This window comes from Sinocyclocheilus anshuiensis, unplaced genomic scaffold, assembly GCF_001515605.1.
Source record: "Sinocyclocheilus anshuiensis isolate Anshui unplaced genomic scaffold, SAMN03320099.WGS_v1.1 scaffold1626, whole genome shotgun sequence".
NCBI classification, from domain to species: Eukaryota; Metazoa; Chordata; class Actinopteri; order Cypriniformes; family Cyprinidae; genus Sinocyclocheilus; species Sinocyclocheilus anshuiensis.
The window spans coordinates 1,090,510-1,111,951 of record NW_015547254.1 but is presented as its reverse complement, the minus strand read 5'-3'; the positions used below and the strand labels follow the sequence as shown (position 1 = coordinate 1,111,951).

Genomic DNA, 21,442 nt, shown 5'->3' with positions numbered 1-21,442 from the left:
TTCCGATGAGAAAACAAACTCTTCTACATCTTGGATGGCCTGAGGGTGAGTTAATTTCCAACAAATTCTTATTTTTGGATGAACAATTCCTTTAATGTACTGTTAAATACACAGTTAGATATTTATAGCCACTCACCCCACCCAAAGCACTGCATCCTAAAGCAAAAAACTGCATCCAAATGATATTTTCACTGAAGTTGCCAAGAGCAAGGATTGTGTCAAGCTGTTCAATAGGTAAGCACAGGCCTTTCCACTTCTGAAGAAGCTCCTCTTTTGTAATGATTTCTTTTGGTGCGAACTACGTGCAAGAGAAATTTCATTAATATTCATAAAAATGCATCTGCTGTACTGTGTATAAAACATACAGAAGAGTTACAGTGGATCACACCTGTTGATGAAGGATCTTTAGAAGGTCTGGTGTAAGCCCTGTGTCTGCTTTCTGAGTTGCCACTGGCATTTCAAGCCTCTCCTTGACAGGTAGGTCCTGACCTTTTGATAATGCTGAAAAATAGCTGAAAGAGAAAGCAGTTTTATTGTTGTTATTTGTCTTTATTATGTTTCCATTGCCATATAAAACATACATTATATATAATGCCAATCTAATGCAGTATCATAGTACACTTCTTAAAAAAGCAACACTTACTCAGATGCCCATTGCAGCACATCATGTGGCTGTGTCTTGATTGCAGCTTTTGTGAACTGCTTTAAAATATCAGGCAGCTCTGGAGGGATGTTGATCTGCTGGGCGCAGTACATTGTTTCAGGAGGAGGCATCACTTTAGCTTGTATTTTAAGATAATGACAGGAAGAAGGTGAACACAAAAGAGCACAAAAAGACATTGCAATTCAATACATGCAATACGAAAAAATGTCTCAGTCAGCATCTTTTCCAGAGCTACACACTAATAGCCTACATGACTAGAAAATTTTGTTTCTTAAATTTTCAAGTTGAACTAAATAGCATTTAATCTAAACACACAAAAGAACCTACCGTTTTAAGGTTATTTTAAATACAGAATTGTAGTTAAGTCCTTCTTTGTAAATGTGGCCTAATATAAACGTATATGGTACCATATGTATACTATATAGTACAGTATAATATTTACTATTTTGCCATCTTATAAGACAACAGCGACTTGCATCTCTGTGTTTTTCATAGCAACGGGTTGTTTGTAAGCATCACCTAGAAACCAAAAAGTCCTCCGAGATCCGATTGGCCAATGCCAGCAAAGAGGGCGTAAACTAGAGCTTTTGTTGCCACGTCCATTGATTCTAAGTCGCTTGTTTTTTTCCTCTTATAAACAGCAAAGTGGATGGTTGATTATTAAAAAAAAAAAACGGTTTTTTACGGTTTTTGGGTTTGCTATTGCTTGGCTCTTCATCCAATGATGCGCTAATCTGATGCTTTTGCTTGAGAGATATTTTAATCGATGTCGACTGTGTGAAAAAATATTAATGTTAATTAAAATGTTAATGTTTTGTGAAAGGAAAAATGACTATTGAAAAGAGATTATTTTGAAAAGTTTAGCCTTGATTTATTATTGTTTTATTATCTAATATTTCTTCTAAAGCAATCGCTCATTTTGGTTTTGTTTTAACTGAGTTGCTCTTGCGATATCTGGCAACACTTAAAAGCGGAACAGTTCCATTAACGTCTACATTTGTTTAGAATCAACGTTTTTTCATTTGGTATATTTGCAATATACTTTTAATCGTTTTCTAGAAACATAGCAACCAGGTAATGAAGGATTGATGAGAAAGTTTCATGTCCTTATAAATTTTTATGAGCACAAGACTTGGACTTCCGAGAAAGTACAGTCCGCGTTCACAGCCTATGCAAAGTGAAAACTTGCTTAAAGGTCGTGTAAAGCTACATGTCGTTTGTTCCTGGTAGCTGTGTTCAGCTGTATTTGGGTTAGGCTACAGTTTTCTTAGCCTAACTAACCAGCAACTACATGCCTGAGGTCTTTGCAAAACAATGGCTGTTGAAAAATATTTGGCACGTATCGGCTGTTCGGGACCATGTCCTCTGACATTGGAGACGTTGCGATACGTTCACCTGAATCACTTGATGACAGTTCCCTTTGAGAATCTCACCATTCATATCGGAGAGCGGGTCAGGCTTGAGTTGCCACTTTTACATGAAAAAAATCGTCGTCATGCGCCGTGGAGGATTCTGCTATGAGAATAATGGGCTCTTCTCTTGGCTTCTGTCTCAGAGGGGCTTCGACGTGACTATTCTCTCCGCACAGGTCAGGAATCGGTTCACCAATGCTTACGGACCTCCGTTTGACCACTTCATCATGATGGTGAGGCTCTGTGATGTATGGTTCGGATCCGGATTCCAGCTCCCGCTCTCTCTTGAGACCGACAGTCCTCAAGTCCAGAGCCACGGAGTGTATCGCCTCAGAGCTCAAGGAAACTTAATTTTCATGGAAATGAATTCTGAGGGGTTGGAGGAGAATGTTGGACGGAACTGTACAAATTCACCCTGGAGCCACGTGAAAGAGATGATTTCAGAGCCATGTATGATTACCATCAGAGTTCTGCTAGCTTGATTTTCTTCTGCAAGTCTCTCTGTTCACTCTTACTGCCCACTGGAAGAATCACAATCGGGGGCCGCACAGACTGATTATTACCAGTCTGTCCTCAGACAACAAGCTATAAAAACCACAACAGATCTTTCAGATGAAGAAATCACAGAGTTGTTGAGAAAAAAGTTTGGAATTGTTCTTCATTCTCCACTCACTCCAAAAGATGTTGAGATTGTACCACCACCAGTTACTTATTGATTGTTTGTTAGGTCTCTCTTGCTTTTTAAGTTTGTCTATTGATTTTTTTCTCTCTCTATTAAACACACAAGGAAGAAATATTAAATTACAAATGAAATTACTTTGTGCTTTAGTTCTTGTATATAGGCTATTACTCAGGTCATGAATGTAGTTGTAGTTATTTATATGTCTATGTAGATTAAGTTTTGAAGTGCCTTTTCCAATTAATAAAATGATTTTAAGTACATTTATATTTAAGCATCAGACAAATTATGTCTTTAAGTGTTAATAAATTAATAACATTTTGAATTAAAATGAAGTTACTGAAATTTTGTTGATGTGTTAAGAAAATACATGCAATTCCAGTAAAGGTGTGAGCTTCATTGTTCCAGTGTTATTTTAGTGTTCTCTATATACTATTAGTATTTATTAATATTTATAATTAGCTTATATATATATATATATATATATATAGTTTTAGTAATTTTGTTATGTGCTTTTGTAATTTAAATATTTATATTTTGCTTTAATTTATTTTTATTTCATCTTTAGTTTTGATAATAGTCATTTTAAAATAGTAGGAATTTTAATACTTAAACTTATATTAGTTAGTTGTCAAGGCAACGTTTTTGATTTTCAAAGTTTTTCATCTAACTTTTATATTTTATTTTACATCACCTTTATTTAAATGACCGAAAACGATGTTTAATAGTTTTAGTTTTACAATAACAACATTATTCAAGTCATTACACATGAGAGACACAAAAGATATGAAAAACGTAACATCTAATTTTTAATACGGCCCAGGTAATAATGCTTTGATCAACAGCTAAGAGAATGTGAGATTCATTATTCTTTACAAAAACGTTTCGAAATATTTACACATCGCTGAGAAGTTTGTCCTCGCAGACTTGCCGTAGCAGAACGTTGTTCAAGAAATAAAATGCCAAATCTTGGGACAATAGCCAAGGTAAAAGATACTCTTTTTTTCATTACATAAATTCAAATTATGGAAGTACGGTTGTATTTTTGTTTGTAATTAATTTAGATAATTATGCATAATAAGAAAGCTGAGATTATACAGTAAAGCGTTTGTCTTAAGGATGCGCATAGAGTGGCAGCAGTGATGTAACGTTAGCTAAGCTAACTGGAGCTTATTAGTAATTTAGTATATTATGCATTTAGCAGACGCTTTTATCCAAAGCGACTTATTCAGGCTATACATTTTTTACCAGTATGTGTGTTCCCTGGGAGTATTGACCTGATAGTGTTTTTGTATTTTTATATTATTATATTTTTTTTAATTGTTTTATTTTGCCTCATGATTCTATAATATTGTCGTTTTCTCGTGAATTATATTATGTCTGGAATTCTAGAAAATTCTCTTCTGAGAGTGATGTGCCTCATCTTGAATCATTGTGAAACTGATGTTTTAGTGCAACTCATATGCTTTTGTGTTTGTTTTTGCTCCCTTGTAATGCTGTTTGGTAATTTAAGTTGTCTAGTACTTGTACATAATATATGAATACATCGTTTGCTTTGTTTCTAAGGTTATTATGGCGTGTTTCATGTTTGTTTTCTCTGCCCTTCCTTGCTGAGGTGGTGCTGCCCATGGCAGTGCCCGGAGCCCTTGGCCTGATGTCTGCCACTGTTTTTGCTGCAAGCAAGGCCAAAGAAAATAACACCACTCTAATGACTAATGAGGTACTTCCTGTGCACTGTGTTTTGGGTTGGTGTGGGGTAGAACGAGGAGGTCATTGGCATGATGTTGAAGGGTTTTTATAATACCCCTATATTTTTCAGCTTTCACTCTATGATACACCTGAGTCCCAGCTGAGGTACGAGGAGCCCGAGGTCGGTACTGTTGAACAGGGTGTAGCATCTCTGAGGAAGACAGTGGAACCTTATGTTTCATGGTGTCAGGTATGCTGTTGTACTGACAGTGCTCAGTGAAGTGATTCAAAAGAAAATCATGGCTTTTAGAAATGCAGAATTTTGTTAACTCAGTGTACTCAACACAGACACATAAGATGTTATACGTATATAAGGGGAAGTCGTGGCCTAATGGTTAGAGAGTCGGACTCATAACCCAAAGGTTGTGGGTTCGAGTCTCGTACCGGCAGGGATTGTAGGTGGGGGGAGTGAATGTACAGCGCTCTCTTCCACCTTCAATACCACGACTGAGGTGCCCTTGAGCAAGGCACCGAACCCCCAACTGCTCCCTGGGCACCGCAGCATAAATGGCTGCCCACTGCTCCGGGTGTGTGTGTGTTTTGGATGGGATAAATGCAGAGCACTAATTCCGAGTATGGGTGTATGGGGGTATACTTGGCCACATGTCACGTCACGTCACGTCACGTATAATACATGCATATCTTCTCTATATTTTATGCATTATACATTATCATAATGTTTAGTTTATGGTTTTCATGATTTCTTTATGATTCTTTTCCACCTCTAGGAAAATACACATTTTGCCGTGGAGAAAATACAGGCAAGTTATGTTCATTTCTAGCCACTTCACAATCATTATGCTCATAATTCATCACTGTGATACTGAATTAATCTGCAATATCTCTTATACCTTAATGTTTCTCTCTTTCAATCATAGTCTTACTACAAGACAGTTGAGCCTGTTGTGAATACCACCCATAGTATTGTAAAAGGTACGGACACAAACATACACTCATCTATACCAGGGGTTTTAAATTTTTGATGCCACAGACCCCCATATGTAATCATACTCATGTGAAGGACTCCTATCATTAAGTTTAGAATGCAGCTATAGATTTTTATGTGCAAAGACCCAATTTATAATGTCAAAAATAAATATTAATTAATAATTTAATTAGATTTATAAGTTTTTATAGTCCATATAATGCTGTAGTGTTATATGTATTTTTATTTGTTTATTTTAATCAAATTTTTATTATTTATTTATTTAAATTTACTTAATCTATTTATCTGTTTTTAAATTTGTTTTAGGATTATTTTTAATGTTTTTGTTATTTATATCAAAGTTTTATTTTAATCTATTTTTAATGTATTTCAAGCTATTTTTTTTTTTTTCAAATCTACTTTTTTATTGTTTATTTATTTTTACTTTTTTGTTTTTACGCTGTTTTTCTCGAAACATTTCCATGGTTATATGAAACAGCATTGCATTTCTTTTTTCTCAGATATGTATGCATTTTTGAATTACCCTCCATCTGAGTTCTATGCCAGTGTGGGTGTTATAGGATTCTCTGGAATTCTGGGACTTTATTTAGCAAAAGGTATGATTATTGCTCCATTATTATGAAATTACATAATATATCAAATATTCCGTTATTATTCGTTCAATTTTTATCATAAGGTCTTTGACCTCTAACATCTGTTTTGTGTTATTATTAACAACTGTTTTGGTTCTCTTTGTTGTGTTTTGTCCCGACAGGCAGCAGAGTCAGGATGCTGATGTTCCCCACTGGGCTGATGGCTCTGAGTGCCTCCATGTTCTACCCACAGCATGCCGCTTCTGTTGCCAGGGCAAGTTTACAGTTCTTTTCTGTTCAGATGGACAGAGTCAGTTGTTGTTTCTCAGCAGGCTGTCCAGTACAGACAGCAGTAACTGAGGTTTTGAATAATTTAGTATCAACTACTGTACTTGTGTCCTGGAATATTAACAGCACTTGTCTGGAGGAAATTCAGTCTGTGAATTGTGTGTTCAGATAGTCAGTGTTGCTTCCTCTTTTTTCCTGTGCGACTGTCTATAAGTGCAAAACTAGAAAGTGGAGGGATATTTTGAGAATTTTTCCATGGATAAGCTCAGTCAAATAAAGTGAATAATAGACTACTCCCTGCCGCACAGGAAAATCACTGAAAATTAGATGAAGACTAATGAGCATGTTTTAAAGTTTTTCACAGATTTTACAAAATGTAAATAGCAAGACATTAGTCCACTGATGATGGGTAGTATGAATGACTGTTTTGTTTTGTTTTTTTAATAGACCACAAAACACTGCATATTTTCCTGGGGTTCAGAAGGGCGAGTTGTTTTGGAGGAACTGCTGAGAGGGAAATCATCATCCAAGGACAAAGTGAGGAGAAATCTGATACTCAGCACAGTGTTGTACTAGTTTTTTCCTCTTCCAAGACAGTTCATACAGTGCTAATGTCTTGAGCAGATTCACTCTAAATGTCTTAAAGGGGTCATATGATGCTGCTAAAAAGAACATTATTTTGTGTATTTGGTGTAATGAAATGTGTTTATGCGGTTTAAGTTTCAAAAAACACATTATTTTCCACATACTGTACATTATTGTTTCTCCTCTCTGCCCCGCCTTTCTGAAACGCGTCGATTTTTACAAAGCTCATCAGTCTGAAAAGCGAGGTGTGCTGTGATTGGCCAGCTATCCAGTGCGTTGTGATTGGCCGAATACCTCAAGCGTGAGACGGAAATGTTACACCCCTTACCATACTGTGATGATGCAGTCAGGCGTGGCTGACTCTTAACTTTTATAAAGAATATCTCTTTGGATTTTAGACTTTAGTCTTTGCAACTTTACAGATCTTCTTTATGCACCAAGAGCTTGTAACACTCCAAAGAGAAAGGAAAAATTGAAATCACATCATATGACCCCTTTAAATGAAAAGGTTTATTTGCCTTACTATGACGCATTGCGGAAGAAACCTTCAGAAACATAAACTATTGTTCAAAAGGTTGGGTTTGGTAAGATTTTTTTCCATGTTTTTGAAATAATCTTACGCTTATCAAAGCTGCGTTCATCTAATTAAAAGCACAGTGAAACAGTAATATTGTGAAATAATTTAAAATATTACAGTCTTTAGTGTTACATGATCCTTCAGAAATCATTCTAATGTGCTGATTTGGAGCTTAAGAAACTTTTGTATTTTTTTTGTCATCAGTGTTGAAAAGTTGTGTGATGATTTATTTAACATTAAGATCATCCTAGAAGTTGTGAAATAAACACTTTTGCTGCTCTGTAAACTTTTACCTTTTTCTTTGTAGGTTGAGAAGACACAGAAAACAGCCAGCCAAAAATCAAGTTGAGACAGCAGTAAGTTTTATTAGGAGTTCCTGCTTTGCACCTGGATTCTGTTCTCTTATCAGTGCACTGATCAGTTTGGTATTTGCTATATTATTGTGTTGGTTGTGTTTACTGGGACTGTATATTTGTGTTTTCTGTGCACTGTATAAATGTACTTTTGCACATAAATGTACACTGCAGCAGTAAGCAGTTGGACCAACCTGAAAAAGAGAGCTACATACCTGACTTGCACTGAAAATTCCAGACATTTTTCAACAACTCGGTGACTTTTAGGTCTTACTGATGGTTCCTATTGTATTTCCAGAATTTTCTATACCAGTGTTGTTGCATTCTCTAGAAATTTCCTGTGCCACTATACAAAGATCAAACTTCAAACTTGCATAAGTTTTTATAATCTTCACACACTTATGATTTCACAAACCTCATTAATAAGAGTCTGCCCCATGTATCATGAACCTAGTCTGGACATAAACAAAGGGATATTCTGCAAAGTACAGTATTCTCCAGGAAAGTTATACAGTGCATTCTGTGTTCATTCACTATTCAGTGCAGATAGTCATCTGTGTTTTTATCCTTTTATCACTATGACTTTGACCACTATGACTGGGAGGAAAGCCTGAAGGTGTTAACTTATGCATATAATTAGGGCCGTAGCTAGGGAATTCTGGGCCCCTTGAAAAAATATTGATGCGGGCCCCCTAACAGGTGAGGTAAACGTTCAGGAATGTGAAAGAATGCAGTCACATGTAAAATAAAACCACTTCAAATGATCATTGTCTTCATTTTTGATGAAGATAATAAGCTACTGCATAATATTTTATTAAATAAAGTTAATAAATGTGTCCATCAGTGCAGTGAGTTGTATTGGCGTTTTAAATGTAATTTTTTTTTTTTTTCAACGGTGTAGTTATCTTAAATATAGGCTATCACATCTGAAAAATCCATGTGAACTCATGCAATTGTTTGGCCGGTGAGCGCCAGTATAATGAGATGTACCAGCATGACGGCGCGGGCAGCAGCTCTTAGGTGTCCTATTCCTGCAAAAGTAAATCGGGCAGCGAAATTATCAGGTGCACGGCATCCAATCACAACGACATCCCTACAGTGCACTAACTTGTCTTGCAAAAGAACGTTTGATTTAAGCTGTTCTCCTCCTGGCCTCCCTCTCCTTTTCATGACGTTACTGGTACCCAGCATTTTCAGTCAGTCTCATTTCCACTGTAGCTTTACTTGTAACTTCAACTGTTCTCGGATCAGCCTGAACTCTGGTTCTTTTCAGTAGCTGGGGTGGGTCCTGCGATTTTGTTGGGTCCCTCTCGTTTTTTGTAGCTGACTGAGCTGAAATAATTAACATCAGACTAAACCATTTTTATGGAGGGGAGAGAGGAGATATTTGGAAAGCATTCTTAACTAAATTTCATGTTTTTGAGGTTTTCATTAAACTCTCAGGCATACAAGCTGACTTTGTAATATATATCCTAAAATGATTCATATAAGGGTAGTGGAATATATAGCATTACTACTGGATTTAGTGGGACCCTTGGGCAGTGGGGGCCCCTATAATTGTCACCACCTTTCACCCCACTAGCAACGGCCCTGCATATAATCAAATACAAGACGACTTTTTCCTTTCCTTTTTTTAGATTTTTTATGCATTAAATTGGATACAAATAAAAGACTATTCATAATGTACTCTGACATACAAACTACAGAATATGATTGAAATATAAGGATGAATACAAGCACTGTAACTTCATCTCAGAGTAAATTGCTGTTTATTAATATGATTAATACCCACAGTGTATTTAAATGCATTTTATGTAAGGATTAAAGTATTATTTAAACTAAACAATGGTTGTGAGCCATCCCTAGTCTCTCCTTGAACACTTGAACTCCGGCACAGCTCACTCATAGGCAGACATTTTCAGGAGATTCTCCTTATCGATCCTGAAAAGTCGCCATCCCTCCTGCAGCGAGAGGTCGGAAGCCCCACGTCGCTTGTAAAAGTCAATGGATGCTTTGTTGGACTCAGCCACGATGAAATGCATGCTGCTGCACCGATTCTTCACGGCTGTCTGCAGGTGGAAACAGAACTGTTTATGGTTGCGTCTAGATGTGTAATGCATAAAATCATTTAAAGACAACATAAAACACATTTCTGTGGTCTATTTTGAGTTTTAAACTACTTGCTTATACTAATTTTGTGTCAGGAATTACAGTTTTGTATCCATCTTTGTCTTTAATGATACAAACTGCACATACAACAAATGTAAACAGGATGGCTTACATCACTGAGGGTTTTCAGTATTTCAGACCCAATTCCAAAACCTGTGAAGCATGAAACTGGTCAAGGGAATTTAGGAAGCAACTACTTTCATAAAAGACACCTTAATAACACACCCTTACCTCTGTACTCTTTCATTACATAAAAATCTTCAAGGTACAGCAGTTTGCCAATCCAAGGGTCATAGGTGAAGTAGTACATGGCAAATCCAATCACAGAATAACCTGTAAGTGAACACTGGTGTCTTACACAAATGCATTACATGCTTATGCAAGAAAGTAAGAAATTAAAAAAAGACTTATGATAAAACGTTCAACATCACATTTTGTTTCTATTGGTCTACCTATAAACAGTCTATTCCGCTATTCAACAGGTTGAAGTTCACTAAAGATCATCTTTGTCTTGATATTTACCCTCGACTTTCTGATGCTCGGCTGGCACGTCTGCGACCACACAGTGGTAAAACGGGTGGTCTCCGAATCCGTCATCGAGCAGATCTAAACAGAACTTTTGTTGTCACTCCAGGCCAACTACTTATCAAATTTAACATTTGATACATTATGTCATTTCACCTTTCTCAGTTAATATAACTTGGTCTTCCATTTCTTCATACTTGGCGAGTTCCTTTAGAAGGCAGAAAGGAATGCTGTTTGAACTTCAACTTGTTTGAAAGATCTGTAGGCGGTGGGCCTATAGGGGCTTGTTTTCATGCAAGGGTCATATTTGGATACTCTATCAATATCATGAGACCTTTTGAAATAATTTAACATTAATATAACATCATAATAGGTGAGACATTAACTTTTAATATAACATGGGACAGCTGTCAAATAAACTCATTTTAAGGCATATTTATACACTTTTTAAAAGTTTCTACAGCATATTCTGCTACCCTAAATAATGTACTTCAAATATAGGCTACACATGCAATTAAACCGGTGTGAAATCTACCTTTATGAGTCGCAATATGTCAGGCACGTCTTTTGGCTCCGCTTTACGCAAATTAAAATTGGCCATTTTCTTCTTTTACACTTTTTCCCTTTTCTCACTAGTCCTCTATATGTGAAGAGAAGCAAAAGGTGTTTCTTCATTCGCTTCCCAGAATATTACCCTCCGCTGTCAAGTTTGGGCTTCTCCTGGATGGGAATCGCATGCAGCAGCTGACCCCACTGTGTTCACCTGTCTTTAGTAAATGTTGTAGTATGTTTATCAACTCGGGCATATATTTGCCGGTGGGGGAGGGGTCTGGTTACCGTCCGATTGCGGACCAATAGCAGTTGTCCATTCGAGCTACGTCAGGACGCACCGTTATTATTCTCTCATGCTGGTGCATATATATCAGTGGGATCAAAACACTGTAGGAATTTATGTATTTTCTACTGAAATGTAGTTCGTTTGAAGGACATTTCCTCCTGAATAATGTAGAAGACGTGTAAATCCATGTAAAATTTTGTTTTAAAACCACATTTTAGCATTTTTATGTCTCTCTGACAACATTGAAAACTTCCAAAACGCAACGGCCGTAATTACGGTAGAAGTTGGTGAGGTTAGTGATGAAGAAATCTTTTTCATACGCCTTTAAAACGGTTAGTACGGTAGACCGGCCGCGCCTGCGTTACAGGAAGTGAAAATCACTGTCAGTTAAGAAATTTGTCATTTATGCAAGAAGCGAGCTGTTGTATGTCTCACGAAATCATTGTTGTTATACAATAAAGTGGTGAGACAAGAACAAGGAAGATGTTTTCTCCGCGGTGAGTTTTACAGTTCTGTCTTGCGTCACGCATTTGTTGTGAACTCATCATTTCATGCATGAAGGATTCCAGACCAGCCTGGTCTCTCAATAGGACCTTTTTTTTATTTATTTTTTTATACATAGTTTCTTTAATTAAGGGGTTCATACTTTTGTGATTTTACCATTAGCAGTTTTGTTAAGTAAATGTTTCAAGTCAGCTCTCTCCCATGTCTTTGCTTTATATAAAGGGTCCTGAAGTCTGCATCATCCTTAATGTGCAGAGGGTTTTCCACGGGTCAACTGTGCCGACAAGGGAAAGCAGCAGATGTGGCTGAGGGTAATTATTAAAAAAAAATCATAAATAAAAGGTTCAACTCCTAACCCACCCAACACTTTTAACCTAGTCAGTCTAAGGCAATGAAATATTGTCAGTGTGTGTACTAGTTATCACGGTGAAACTTTTGAGCGCTTACTTTCCTTCTCATAATTCACATTAAATTATTGCCTAATTATTATTATTATTATTATATATACACTGTAATCATTATAATAATTTCCCATCAGTGTGTGTTCCTGACCCATTTTTATGTCCCCACAGGAAACACATTTTTACTTGTGAGCAATGGTAAAATGAAAGAACATTTACTCTCTTTGATATTCTTAGAAAGTCTCTTTTCTCATGTGGCTTAATAAACACTATCCTGCTGTTATTTCATGGTTTGTGTGCATGAAGTTCTTTGTACTTTCACATCTAGTGTTTTTTTCTTCAAATGCCTTCACCCTGTGAGCGGCCTGTTCATGCAGACTAGTCTTGGTTCCTTTCTAATGCATTGTTTCTGCTGACTAGTTTTTTTTCTGTGTCTCCATATTATATTATGGGGTGATACAAATGCTGCTTTGCTTTTCATTCCAACACTACTCTTAAGTACATACATTATGTGATGTCTCGGTACATCTTTAAAGCTCCATTTTGTTCCTCCTTATTTTCCCAGTTCGCAACAGGCTGCGGGAGATAGTTGGAGCGTCCACCAACTGGAAGTATGTTACTGTATTTACACTTTTATGTTATTCCTTCTGCAGAATGTCACCAGTATGTTACCACTTTGCATAAAATGTTGTATTTTCTCCATTTTGTTGTACAGAGATCATCAGCAAGCATTAGCTGAGCGTACATCACTAAGCCAGTATCTTGCTCAGAGTCAAGATGAACTTCCTGCAAAGACAATGAAGGACAGTGCAGTTGAGGCGCATCTTCCTCTGGGTTCCCAGCCTGCCTTGAGAGAGAAATACCTCAATTATCACAACAGTGTCAGGTGCTAAAAGACCACCACTTCTCACCTGCAGTAAAGCTGCACAATTAATTTAATTATTAGTTGTGATTACAATTACAGATGCCACAATTACGTAATCGTTCAAAGGAGCAAGTACAAAAATAAAGTCCACTTACATTGTTCTGAGTGTTTTTTTCTTTCTACAGGTTATCTTAAGGGTTTTCCATTATTTTAATTTTAGTTTTAGTTTAACATAATAATACCATGCATATTTTTACTTTTTTATTTAAAGTGGAAAACCAATGTATAGTTGACATTTGAGCCTTAATGCTATAGAAAAGCAATACACGTTTTTCAGTGTTTTCAGCTTGTTTATTTTCATATAAAAATGTGACAAAAAACTATTCAAAACATCATTGTGTAAATTGTGATGATCGTAATTAATAATTGCAATTACAATTTAAAGGGAAATATAGACAATTATAATTTTTGTCATAATCGTGCAGCCCTAACCTGCAGCATAAATTCCTGGTTGCTTGTCTGTTTTTAAATTAGTGGCATTCAGAAATATCAAACTTCACAACCAGTCATTTTTGAATATTCATTCTGATCTGAGTACATTTTCTTTTGCTTAAATACCTTTTTCTCAACAGGTTTGGAAGGATTTTGGAGGACTTGGACAGTTTAGCTGGTAATAAATACATCTTAAAAATATAGGTTCCGAAAGCGGGTTTTCACAGTGATGCCATTAAAGAACCGTTTTATGTTCCTCAAATACATTTTCAGTGAACATTTCTTAAAAGAACCATTTTTCTCAGTGTAAAGAACATTTTAATAATCTAAATGACCTTTTTCCGTGGTTAAGAACCTCTTGTGCAATGGAAGGGTTTCATGGATGTTAAAGGTTCTTAATTTGATCTTAGATGCCAATAAAGAACCTTTATTTTTTAAATAGGAGATGTAGATAATCACAGCAGAATTGGCTGATCATAACTTGCTCTGTCTTATCACATACCGTCTCATTCTTGTCTCTTAGTGCTCATCTGTTATTCTCACACATGGAATAAGGAGCTGAAAAGATCTCCACTGTCTATCGTCACCGCCCTAGTGGACAAGATTGGTATTACTTCTTGAATTAGTAGACTTTTTTTTTTTGGTTATGAAATTTATTAATTAAATTTTGTTTTATTACTTCACAGACATGAGAAAAAACATCATCTACCCCGACTGTGACATTAAGTTCACAGGTCATGTGACGTGGGTTGGCAAAACCTCAATAGAAGCTAAAATGCATGTGTCTCAGGTATTCCTAAAGTCTGTTTATGAAACATGTATTATATGTTGCACATAAAAGTGTCATTGAACTTAAACAAACCATTTTCACAGTGTCATGATGGGGCGTACACCGATGTATTAGATGCCACATTTGTAATGGTGGCTCGAGATCCTGAAAACAAAAGGTAACGGTAAACCTGTTGGTATGATCGACAAATCTATGATTGCTGAATTGTGTCTGTAAATGTGTACTGGCTATGTACTGTTTATCCAGGGCAGCTTTTATAAACCCACTAAAACTAGAGAGTCCCGAGGAAAAGGCAATTTTTCAACAAGGAGAGAGTGAGTAGCGCTTTTGTTTGTAATCACAATTGCTACTTCAATTTGAAGCATTTAGCGCAAGACCGATGCTTGGCAGATAGAGTGCAAACCAGTGAAGTAAACAACAGTGCAGATATAATGATTTGTAGTGCAAAAAGAGCTTATTTAGACTGATGTGTACTGGCTATGTACTGTTTATCCAGGGCAGCTTTTATAAACCCACTAAAACTAGAGAGTCCCGAGGAAAAGGCAATTTTTCAACAAGGAGAGAGTGAGTAGCGCTTTTGTTTGTAATCACAATTGCTACTTCAATTTGAAGCATTTAGAGCAAGACCGATGCTTTTTATATTGATCAGTTAACAAGACGAGGCGTGTGGAGCTGAGCACAGCCTCTCTTCTGAAAGTGGCCCCTGCAGCTGAGGAGAGGACTCTCATTCACAACCTGTTCCTCAACACTCTAGACACACGGTCAGATTTATTAACACTACACAGTTATAAATATGTGCCTTTATTTTTTGCCCATTTTTTAACAATGTTTACCTTCTTTCTATAGAACTGTCAGCTTTCGGAGTCGTATTTTATCACCTAACTCAGTGTGGATGGAAGATGCCAAAATGAAAGGGCTTGAGATTTGCCATCCACAAGTAAGTATTTTTTGCAATACTTAATCGATGAAACTGACAGTGTCAATTAGTACATTTGCGTAATGTGCACTGACTTTCTTTATTCTTTACATTATACAGGAAAGAAATATCTTTAACCGGATATTTGGTGGTTTTTTGATGAGAAAAGCCTATGAACTTGGTTGGGCGAATGCCTGTGCATTTGCGTAAGAGATTCCCCTTTGCTATCTATTGAATATTTACTGTAAAGAAGTCTTTCCATTCCTTTACATGGCTGTATTTGTATCTTTCAGTGGTTGCAGACCAACACTGGTGGCTGTAGATGACATCATATTTCGAAAGCCAGTAGAAATTGGCTCTTTGCTATTGCTGTCCTCACAGGTTTCTAAATTGTTAAATGCATTAATTTGTAGCCATTTTTTCCCTTCAGAATAAGATTGATGATAATACTGTGGTGTCAGGTTTGTTACACAGAAGGGATGCACATCCAGGTCAGGGTTCACACAGAGGTGCTTGACCCATTGACCCGGCAACACAGCACCACAAACGTATTTCACTTCACTTTTTGCGTTGAGAAGGATATCCCAGCTGTTGTACCACAGAGCTATGGAGGTCAGATACAGATTTTTACAAATATTGTTACTTTGTATTTTAATGGTATTACCTGTAACTTAATATTGTTGCCATTTGCAGAGTCTATGCTTTACCTGGATGGAAAGAGGCACTTTGATGAGACCATGAGGAGCCAAGGTTGAGCATCTGGGATGAAACTTTAAATTTTTTAGTTCCGTTCATTTTATATTCACAATATTTTTTTATTGTTCGCTGCATTTTACATAAATGTAAAATATTATTTTTCACAATTTTAAACTTCGAGTGGGAGAGGAGCATTTAGTGAAATGGTTTTGCAGTGAAAGTTTTTTTTTTTTTTTTTTTTATGCATCTTGATTGTGGTAATATTGAACCTATTTAGTCATTAAGACTTATAACAGACCATGTTCTGTTTGCACTACAATGCCATTCATAAGGAGATATGACAAAACTCTTAAACCAAGTGATTTTGGTTGTACTGTTACTGATCTGAATGCAGCCAAAGCGATTCATGAACAACTGGTACCTTGGAAAATGATATACAGTATTTGCACAAATTCTAAGAATAAGTCCCGTCTTCCTTCCTTGATCTCCTCAAAAGGAAACAAGGAGATCTGAAACTTGAGATCAAATTATGAGAGCACTGCCTCACCAAACACTCCAAAAACTTTACCTAACACATTTGGTTTAGAGCGCACCGTATGAATAAGAATCAGGTTTTGCTGTTATATCTGCATATGTTTCAGAATGCTGACAAATTGGCTTGTATATTTGCATTATTATTTTAAATGCAACAAACAACCATGGACTTTTGCAAAAGATGGTAGTATGAACCTAGAATGGACTCTGTAAGAAGTTAACGTGTAAAAAAAAATATATATATATATGAAAGGAAGTAGGTTCAGGGAGATTTATAATGCCTTTCATGTACACACTACCTGTACCGGAATGGCCAACGAATGCATGCCTTTTCAATGTTTTTGTTCACAAAATATGTTTACCATCATTTATTTTTAGAATACTTGTATTATTTTACGTTTGTATGAGTATTCTTGTTTGTTTCTTATAAATACAGAGCATTAAATATGCTTATTTACATCTGTATTAGTGGACTAACATTTGCCTTATGTGTAATGCACATTTCAGAGGTGTATTCTTTTTATTTATTCCATGAGCGAAAGTGTCCAATGCTATTTGTCTGGTCATGTGATCTAAACAGTGGTCCCCGTGAGGCGACCCGCTCCATGTAAAATAACAAATAAAAAAAGTAAATATTGTATTAGGGTGCTTATGACTGGGGTCTTCATCACATGTGAGTGTACCATTTAAACAATTTTGTACTATTCTTTTATTTGTTTAAAACATTGTACTGCGGAAACAATCTCAAGCGTTGTCCTGACAGTTGCTGCCACCGAGTGACAAACTCATGAAATTGCAAGTGTGACAGATATATTTGGTCATGTTGAGACAGCGAGTAAATATGTTTTTTCCTACTTACCGGTGCATCTCAATAAATTAGAATGTCATGGAAAAGTTAATTTATTTCAGTAATTCAACTCAAATTGTGAAACTCGTGTATTAAATTCAATGCACACAGACTGAAGTAGTTTAAGTCTTTGGTTCTTTTAATTGTGATGATTCTGGCTCACATTTAACAAAAACCCACCAATTCACTTTCTCAACAAATTAGCATACTTCATAAGACCAATAAAAAAAAACATTTTTAGTGAATTGTTGGCCTTCTGGAAAGTATGTTAATTTACTGTACATGTACTCAATACTTGGTAGGGGCTCCTTTTGCTTTAATTACTGCCTCAATTCGGCGTGGCATGGAGGTGATCAGTTTGTGGCACTGCTGAGGTGGTATGGAAGCCCAGGTTTCTTTGACAGTGGCCTTCTTCAGTCTGTGTGCATTGAATTTATTTAATACACGAGTTTCACAATTTGAGTTGAATTACTGAAATAAATGAACTTCTCCACGACATTCTAATTAATTGAGATGCACCTGTATTTTGTATATATCCCATATATCAATCTAGAGCATGTGTAATTGTATGCCAACATGTTAGGTTTCACCTCTATTGCTCAATTATCTCTTGGAAAAAGGTTCTAAACAGTAATACGTTAGAAACTCAGTAGCCCCTCTAGAAACTGGCCGTCTGATTGTTGTTCGTTAAAAGTGCTCACTTAACAATTAGTACGGTGCGTGGAGGATCGGGAAGCGAAATGATACCGTCTGCAAGTTCAGATCTGTCTTTGATTTGAAGAAAGTTCCTGCTGTGTGTTCTACAAAGTGGTGAGAGAAGAACAATAAAATGTGTCCACGGTGAGTGTTACATCTGTATCTTCTGACTCGAATGTAATCTGTAAGACACGTGTTCTAGTTTTTTATTTTTTTTTTATCTGCTAAAAGTTTCTTATTTTTCTTGTTAATGCATTTTTCAACCTTAGCAGGCTCTCTATTTTCATTTTAGCTCACTTTTGTATAGGGTCCTGAAGTCTGCTGTGTCCTTCACGTGCAGGACGTTTTCATGTGCAGGGAAGGTTCCTGATATGGCTGAAGGTAACTGCTGGAATAGACAAGTTATGCAGTACCTTTTGAATATGTTTCATAAAAATATATAGCAGACCTTTACAAATCCATTGCTAATAGTTAAAGACATTTATTGTTTTCCCACCAACAATGATGTCAGTTCTTGGAGAATGATTTTTTTCTTCTTGTAAGCAATGGTGAACTGGAAGAAATGTAAATTACCTTGCCTATTTTTTCCCCCTTTATTAATTCTGAATGCATATTGAACTCTTGAAAGTTATTCTTAGACTCCCTTAATGTCTGCATGTGTCCGTTCTCCTGTTGTTATTTAAAGGTATGCATGCATGTAGCCTTGAGTATAGCTGATGTTTTTCATTTTTGAAATGCTTTTCCCTTTAGTGACCTTATACATTGTCTTTAATTAGCAGCCTGCTGAAGCAGTCCTGTTTTGTTTCCTGTCTTTTGCTTCCTGTTTTGCCATGTGTGTCCATTAACCACTTTTTCCCCTTCAGCTTTATTTTCTTAAAGGATTAGTTCAAGTCAAGTCAAGTCAAGTCTGCTTTATTGTCAATTCTTCCACATGTACAGCACATACACACAGAGAATTGAAATTGCGTTACTCTCAGACCCTTGGTGCATACAGATAACACTAACAGTAGAACATAAATACAGATATACAGATTAAGCACTTCATGAGGATGGGGGTAAGTGCAACTGGACGGTAGTCATTGAAGCAGGATGGAGACGACTTCTTCGGGACTGGAATGATGGTGGTGGCTTTTAGTTCACTTCCAGAATAAAAATTTCCTGATTATTTACTGATGTTCATGTCTTTCTGTCTTCAGTCGCAAAGAAATTAAGGTTTTTGAGGAAAACGTTCCAGGAGTTTTCTCCATATAATGGACTTCAATGGTGGCCAACCAGTTGAAGGTCCAAAGGGCAGTTTCAGTGCAGCTTCAAAGGGCTCAACACGATCCCAGCCGAGGAATAGGGGTCTTATCTAGCGAAACGATCAGTCATTTAAAAAAAAAAAAATGTATATACTTTTTAACCACAGATGCGCATCAGCAAATTCACGCATTTATGTAATCACGTTGGAAAGGTCACGCGCGGTTAGCTCTTCGTCTGTGTACTCTGGTTCAAAAAGGAAGGGTAGGGTGAAAAACTTCATCTCATTTTCACCTCCAACTTCAAAATCGACATAGTTGTTTTACCTTTTTTTGTAAAGGGAATTTGACTTTCTTTGCACGTTCGCTTTGTAAACACTGGTTCGGTACTTCCGCCTACGCCACGCGTGACCTTTCCAATGTGACTACGGAAAGCGTGAAGTCGAGCTAGTGCTAGAGCATTTGTGATATATGTATATATATATATATATATATATATATATATGTGTGTATGTATTTTTTTTTTTATTAAAGGGGGGGTGTGAGGTCCAAAAAAGTGGTTTGTTGCCTGAGGGCAACACTATGCCATAGAGAGTTAATTTCTTTGCGACTGAAGACAGAAAGACATGAACATCTTGGAAGACATGGGGGTGAGTAAATTATCAGGAAAATTTTATTCTGGAAGTTAACTAATCCTTTAAGACTAACAAAATTGTTTTTTTTAGTAATGCCGTTGTCCTAATATTAATATTGTATACCAACAATAATATTGACCTTAAATTTACCAACTCTTTAGTGTAAAGCTTATCTGTATGTGTTTCTAATACCAAAACTGACAGGCTAACCACTTTAATGTGTGATGTCTCATTTTGGTCTTTTTAATTTTTTTATTTCACAGTTCGCAACAGGCTGAGAGAAATAGTTGGTGCATCTACCAACTGGCAGTATGTTCCTGATGTAACATATTACACTCATTAAATATTATGCAAATCAATTAAAAGTTCAGCTCGACAAATCTCTGAAATTTACATTTTATGATGTATTTTCTCCATAACACAGAGATCACCAGCAAGTGCTGGCCGAGCGTACATCACTAAGCCAGTATCTTGCTCAGAGTCAGGATGAACTGCCTCCAAAAAGAATGAAGGACAGTATGATAGAGGCGCATCTTCCTCTGGGTTCCCAGCCTGCCTTGAGAGAGAAATACCTCAACTCTCACAACAGTGTCAGGTGCTAAAAGACCATTACTCTGCACATGCAGCTTGGTTATTATTTGCTCTTAAAAAAACAGTGACATTCTGTTATTGATTTTTATATATCTCTGTTTTCTTCACAGGTTTGGTAGGATTTTGGAGGACTTGGACTGTTTAGGAGGTAGTACAGATTAGGTCTGGACGATATATCAAATATTATTGATAGTATTTCCTAATTTTATATCGCCAACAAAGGTATCATGATAATGTGTATGCAATAATGTTTGGGACTGAATCCGAAAATGTAATGATTGACAGGGCAAAAAATCAGATATTGTATGTCAAAATAGATCTGTGCAGTTTTGGAGTGTAAATGCAAGGTAATAGACCTGCCACTTGTTCTCTGTTAAATGTATTTCTTTGTTCATCATGGGTTTCTTTGTTTTTCAAATAATTCACTTTGTTGTTGCAACAATCAAAACTTTTTGTTTGAAGATTGCACTTTTTGTATCATTTTCATGTTTTTTTTTTCATATTTTTATATTGGCACCTTCAAGTACATATCATTTTTAAATGTTGCTTTTGTGTTAATTTAACAAAAAACATTTTTTAATTAGTGCTAATTTTGCAGTAAATAATTTGAATGTATTTTGCTGTTCTGTCCAGATCATGTATTTTTCAAGGGAGTGTAAAAAAATCACCTTATACGTGTGTGTGTGTGTGTGTGTGTGTGTGTGTGTGCGTGTGTGTGTGTGTGTGTGTGTGTGTGTGTGTGTGTGTGTGTGTGTGTGTGTGTGTGTGTGTGTGTGTGTGTGTGTGTGTGTGTGTGTGTGTGTGTGTGTGTGTGTGTGTGTGTGTGTGTGTGTGTGTGTGTGTGTGTGTGTGTGTGTGTGTGTGTGTGTGTGTGTGTGTG

At 36.4% G+C, this 21,442-nt stretch overlaps 4 protein-coding genes and 1 pseudogene across 10 annotated transcripts in view; 3 read left to right on the top strand and 2 right to left on the bottom strand.

Moving 5' to 3' along the window:
- Nucleotides 1-2,233, bottom strand: part of LOC107701689 (ropporin-1-like protein) — a 6,228-nt gene extending 3,995 nt beyond the window's left edge. Inside the window, exons 1-4 of one of the 5 annotated variants that reach the window (XM_016503756.1) lie at nucleotides 2,098-2,233; nucleotides 644-782; nucleotides 389-512; nucleotides 137-298 (exon numbers count right to left, since the gene is read on the bottom strand). In XM_016503756.1, coding sequence (XP_016359242.1) covers nucleotides 137-298; nucleotides 389-512; nucleotides 644-782; nucleotides 2,098-2,104 — 432 coding nt within the window. In that variant the 5' untranslated portion in view covers nucleotides 2,105-2,233. Of the gene's footprint in view, nucleotides 1-136; nucleotides 299-388; nucleotides 513-643; nucleotides 783-991; nucleotides 1,062-1,955; nucleotides 2,006-2,097 lie in introns of those variants that run through there. The other 4 variants (XM_016503760.1, XM_016503761.1, XM_016503758.1 and 1 more) reach the window with 4 other exon arrangements.
- A 1,416-nt stretch (nucleotides 2,234-3,649) lies between these two features.
- Nucleotides 3,650-9,064, top strand: LOC107701653 (MICOS complex subunit MIC26-like). 2 transcript variants are annotated; one of them, XM_016503693.1, is made up of 9 exons: nucleotides 3,650-3,741; nucleotides 4,371-4,475; nucleotides 4,575-4,694; nucleotides 5,233-5,265; nucleotides 5,383-5,437; nucleotides 5,951-6,046; nucleotides 6,205-6,296; nucleotides 6,758-6,847; nucleotides 7,780-9,063. In XM_016503693.1, the coding sequence occupies exons 1-9, from the start codon at nucleotides 3,715-3,717 to the stop codon at nucleotides 7,819-7,821; spliced, it is 660 nt and encodes a 219-aa protein (XP_016359179.1). In that variant the 5' UTR covers nucleotides 3,650-3,714; the 3' UTR covers nucleotides 7,822-9,063. The 2 variants fall into 2 exon arrangements, with proteins under 2 accessions (XP_016359179.1, XP_016359181.1); XM_016503695.1 differs by having other exon boundaries at nucleotides 3,675-3,741; nucleotides 4,322-4,475; nucleotides 7,780-9,064.
- Nucleotides 9,065-9,132: 68 nt separating this feature from the next.
- LOC107701652 (diamine acetyltransferase 1-like) lies at nucleotides 9,133-11,311 on the bottom strand. The gene is made up of 6 exons (XM_016503692.1): nucleotides 11,055-11,311; nucleotides 10,676-10,727; nucleotides 10,517-10,600; nucleotides 10,226-10,327; nucleotides 10,107-10,147; nucleotides 9,133-9,894 (listed from the first exon to the last, which is right to left on the bottom strand). The coding sequence occupies exons 1-6, from the start codon at nucleotides 11,118-11,120 to the stop codon at nucleotides 9,724-9,726; spliced, it is 516 nt and encodes a 171-aa protein (XP_016359178.1). The 5' UTR covers nucleotides 11,121-11,311; the 3' UTR covers nucleotides 9,133-9,723.
- A 398-nt stretch (nucleotides 11,312-11,709) lies between these two features.
- On the top strand, nucleotides 11,710-16,790 carry LOC107701687 (acyl-coenzyme A thioesterase 9, mitochondrial-like). 2 transcript variants are annotated; one of them, XM_016503753.1, is made up of 16 exons: nucleotides 11,710-11,854; nucleotides 12,084-12,172; nucleotides 12,434-12,460; nucleotides 12,828-12,873; nucleotides 12,978-13,148; nucleotides 13,760-13,797; nucleotides 14,143-14,226; nucleotides 14,306-14,409; nucleotides 14,493-14,566; nucleotides 14,656-14,723; nucleotides 15,059-15,170; nucleotides 15,256-15,346; nucleotides 15,446-15,531; nucleotides 15,619-15,706; nucleotides 15,787-15,937; nucleotides 16,019-16,790. In XM_016503753.1, the coding sequence occupies exons 1-16, from the start codon at nucleotides 11,841-11,843 to the stop codon at nucleotides 16,078-16,080; spliced, it is 1,305 nt and encodes a 434-aa protein (XP_016359239.1). In that variant the 5' UTR covers nucleotides 11,710-11,840; the 3' UTR covers nucleotides 16,081-16,790. The 2 variants fall into 2 exon arrangements, with proteins under 2 accessions (XP_016359239.1, XP_016359240.1); XM_016503754.1 differs by lacking the exon at nucleotides 12,434-12,460.
- A 1,374-nt stretch (nucleotides 16,791-18,164) lies between these two features.
- Nucleotides 18,165-21,442, top strand: part of LOC107701634 (acyl-coenzyme A thioesterase 9, mitochondrial-like) — a 5,411-nt pseudogene continuing 2,133 nt past the window's right edge.